Below are 5009 nucleotides of genomic sequence, written 5' to 3' on the forward strand. Positions count from 1 at the left end.
ACAACCATGTACATCTCGACACCCATCTCTCTATGTTCAACACACAACCATGTACATCTCCACACCCATCTCTCTATGTTCAACACACAACCATGTACATCTCGACACCCATCTCTCTGTGTTCAACACACAACCATGTACATCTCCACACCCATCTCTCTATGTTCAACACACAACCATGTACATCTCCACACCCATTTCTCTATGTTCAACACACAACCATGTACATCTCCACACCCATCTCTCTATGTTCAACACACAACCATGTACATCTCAACACCCATCTCTCTATGTTCATCACACAACCATGTACATCTCCACACCCATCTCTATGTGTTCAACACACAACCATGTACATCTCAACACCCATCTCTCTATGTTCAACACACAACCATGTACATCTCCACACCCATCTCTATGTGTTCAACACACAACCATGTACATCTCCACACCTATCTCTCTATGTTCAACACACAACCATGTACATCTCCACACCCATCTCTCTATGTTCAACACACAACCATGTACATCTCCACACCCATCTCTATGTGTTCAACACACAACCATGTACATCTCCACACCTATCTCTCTATGTTCAACACACAACCATGTACATCTCCACACCCATCTCTCTATGTTCAACACACAACCATGTACATCTCCACACCCATCTCTCTATGTTCAACACACAACCATGTACATCTCCACACCTATCTCTCTATGTTCAACACACAACCATGTACATCTCCACACCCATCTCTCTATGTTCAACACACAACCATGTACATCTCCACACCCATCTCTCTATGTTCAACACACAACCATGTACATCACCACACCCATCTCTCTATGTTCAACACACAACCATGTACATCTCCACACCCATCTCTCTATGTTCAACACACAACCATGTACATCACCACACCCATCTCTCTATGTTCAACACACAACCATGTACATCTCCACACCCATCTCTATGTGTTAAACATACAACCATGTACATCTCCACACCCATCTCCATGTTCAACACACAACCATATACATCTCCACACCCATCTCTCTATGTTCAACACACAACATTAACATGTACATCTCCACACGTGTTCAACACACAACCGTGTAGATCTCCACACCCATCTCTCTATGTTCAACACAAAACCATAACATGTACATCTCCACACCCATCTCTCTATGTTCAACACACAACCATGTACATCACCACACCCATCTCTATGTGTTAAACATACAACCATGTACATCACCACACGTGTTCAACACACAACCGTGTAGATCTCCACACCCATCTCTCTATGTTCAACACAAAACCATAACATGTACATCTCCACACCCATCTCTCTATGTTCAACACACAACCATGTACATCACCACACCTATCTCTCTATGTTCAACACACAACCATGTACATCTCCACACCCATCTCTCTATGTTCAACACACAACCATGTACATCTCCACACCCATCTCTCTATGTTCAACACAAAACCATGTACATCTCCACACCCATCTCTCTATGTTCAACACACAACCATGTACATCTCCACACCCATCTCTCTATGTTCAACACACAACCATGTACATCTCCACACCCATCTCTCTATGTTCAACACAAAACCATGTACATCTCCACACCCATCTCTCTATGTTCAACACAAAACCATGTACATCTCCACACCCATCTCTCTATGTTCAACACACAACCATGTACATCTTGACACCAATCTCTATATGTCCTACACATAATCATGTACATCTCGACACCCATCTCTCTGTGTTCAACAAACAACCGTGTAGATCTCCCCACCCATCTCTCTATGTTCAACACACAACCATGTACATCTCCACACCCATCTCTCTATGTTCAACACACAACCGTGTAGATCTTCCCACCCATTTCTCTATGTTCAACATACAACCATGTACATCTCCACATCCATCTCTCTATGTTCAACACACAACCGTGTAGATCTCCCCACCCATTTCTCTATGTTCAACACACAACCATGTACATCTCCACACCCATCTCTCTATGTTCAACACACAACCATGTACATCACCACACCCATCTCTCTATGTTCAACACACAACCATGTACATCTCCACACCCATCTCTCTATGTTCAACACACAACCGTGTAGATCTCCCCACCCATTTCTCTATGTTCAACATACAACCATGTACATCTCCACATCCATCTCTCTATGTTCAACACACAACCGTGTAGATCTCCCCACCCATTTCTCTATGTTCAACATACAACCATGTACATCTCCACATCCATCTCTCTATGTTCAACACACAACCGTGTAGATCTCCCCACCCATTTCTCTATGTTCAACACACAACCATGTACATCTCCACACCCATCTCTCTATGTTCAACACACAACCATGTACATCACCACACCCATCTCTCTATGTTCAACACACAACCATATACATCTTGACACCAATCTCTATATGTCCTACACATAATCATGTACATCTCCAAACCCATCTCTATGTGTTTAACACACAACCATGTACATCTCTACACCCATCTCGCTATGTTTAACACACAACCATGTACATCTCCACACCCATTTCTCTATGTTCAACATACAACCATGTACATCACCACACCCATCTCTATGTGTTCAACACACAACCATGTACATCTCCACACCCATCTCTCTATGTTCAACACACAACCATGTACATCTCCACACCCATCTCTCTATGTTCAACACACAACCATGTACATCACCACACCCATCTCTCTATGTTCAACACACAACCATGTACATCACCACACCCATCTCTCTATGTTCAACACACAACCATGTACATCACCACACCCATCTCTCTATGTTCAACACACAACCATGTACATCACCACACCCATCTCTCTATGTTCAACACACAACCATGTACATTACCACACCCATCTCTCTATGTTCAACACACAACCATGTACATCACCACACCCATCTCTCTATGTTCAACACACAACCATGTACATCTCCACACCCATCTCTATGTGTTCAACACACAACCATGTACATCTCCAAACCCATCTCTATGTGTTTAACACACAACCATGTATATCTTGACACCCATCTCTATATGTTCAACATACAACCATGTACATCTCCACACCCATTTCTTTATCTTCTACACATAATCATGTACATCTCCACACCCATCTCTATATCTTCTACACATAATCATGTACATCTCGACACCCATTTCTTTATCTTCTACACACAACCATGTACATCTCGACACCCATCTCTACATGTTCTGCACATAATCAGGTACATCTCGACACCCATCTCTATATGTTCTATACATAATCAGGTACATCTCGACACGTTTCTCTATATGTTCTACACATAATCATGTACATCTCGACACCCATCTCTACATGTTCTGCACATAATCATGTACATCTCGACACGTTTCTCTATATGTTCTACACATAATCAGGTGCATCTCGACACCTATCTCTACATGTTCTACACATAATCATGTACATCTCGACACCCATCTCTACATGTTCTACACATAATCATGTACATCTCGACACCCATCTCTACATGTTCTGCAAATAATCATGTACATCTCGACACCCATCTCTACATGTTCTACACATAATCATGTACATCTCGACACCCATCTCTATATGTTCTATACATAATCAGGTACATCTCGACATGTTTCTCTATAATGAATGAATAAATGATCTTTATTTCCTCCATTAATTTCGGAGAGTGATATACATTTGGAATCATGTTAACACAACATATTTACACGAACATTATGCAGAGAAATTGGCAATACTGAATATTTACATGTCGTGGCCCTGGTATGAGATATACTGTCTATAGATAGAGCATTGATCGCAGGTTCCAGGAGCTTATGTCTCGTGATACAGAAGATATGAATTCAGCCCATCTGTCAAGGCTCATATCCTCTACAATAGGGGTTATACCACCTAGCAATGTCACAAGTTTGACTTCGTCATCTGCACAGTCCTCAATACGCATGTATTGTTCGAGGTTTAAAGAGTCAAATAGATGTTCATAGAGGGTGTTCCTTGCATCAGCTAAAGCTGTACAACATAGCAGTTGGTGCTTTATTATGTCATCGCACTCCTCATCACACATTAAACACTGCCCAGGTGTTATTGGTAGTGTTCCTAGTTTCACAAGTGCATACATTGGTCTGGTTGGTATATTGTACAGAATACACATATTCCACAGTCTATGAGGTACAAGCTTACTGTGAAATTTAAAAAAATCTGTTTAATTCAGGGTGATCTCGCAGACTCGTGTGCCAATGAGCAGTTTCATGTTCTGTTATTTTAGTCTGTACGGTTTTGTTCCACACATCCTTGGATGGAAACTGGTTAGTTTTCATAAAGTGAACTATTATGGTCCATAATTCTTTGCCACATTGAGTAGATCATGTGTTACAGACTTACTTTTGTCACTGCCTGTTATATATTGAGCACACTTGAAATAGAACACCTTTTTCGGGGCATATCTGTGGCTGCTTCTACACATCATCCCAAGGAACATCAGCTTCATTTTGTCAATCACAGATGTCATTGTCCACAATCCCAGCGTCTGAATAGTTGCAACGGTCGGAGATCTTACATGAAAAGTTTGTACATTACGCGTAGAAGGCACCTGTAATTATTACTCTACGCCATATGTTCATACAGCAGACTGGGTTCAGACCACCTGCTCTTAGTCCAATATCTCTCAGGGAATTCAAATTCTTCCTCGCCTTGGCGCAAGCTCTCCTGGTCCTTTCGGATTCTAAATGAGTACTGATAATAGAACCTGCATATATTGTGTTCGATTTCATTTCCAGTATATGGTTACCTAGTCTAAAAGAACATGGTTGGTTGATTTTGTTTCCACCTTTAAACACCAGACCACAGCTTTTGCTTGCATTATATGTCAATCTCCATTGGCAAGCATATTGATGTACAGTCTGTAAGGAC

General features: G+C 41.5%; 1 protein-coding gene across 1 annotated transcript; it reads left to right on the forward strand.

Moving 5' to 3' along the window:
• Positions 1-699: 699 nt before the first annotated feature.
• LOC125381431 lies at positions 700-1577 on the forward strand (the record flags this gene model as incomplete). Its single annotated transcript, XM_048397960.1, has 2 exons — positions 700-762; positions 1479-1577. Coding segments are annotated over 2 exons (162 nt in total), but the record flags the coding sequence as incomplete, so codon positions are not given.
• Between the last annotated feature and the right edge of the window lie 3432 nt (positions 1578-5009).

The sequence above is a fragment of the Haliotis rufescens genome, unplaced genomic scaffold (genome assembly GCF_023055435.1).
Source record: "Haliotis rufescens isolate VD_foot unplaced genomic scaffold, xgHalRufe1.0.p SCAF_18, whole genome shotgun sequence".
In the NCBI taxonomy this organism is placed as follows: domain Eukaryota; kingdom Metazoa; phylum Mollusca; class Gastropoda; order Lepetellida; family Haliotidae; genus Haliotis; species Haliotis rufescens.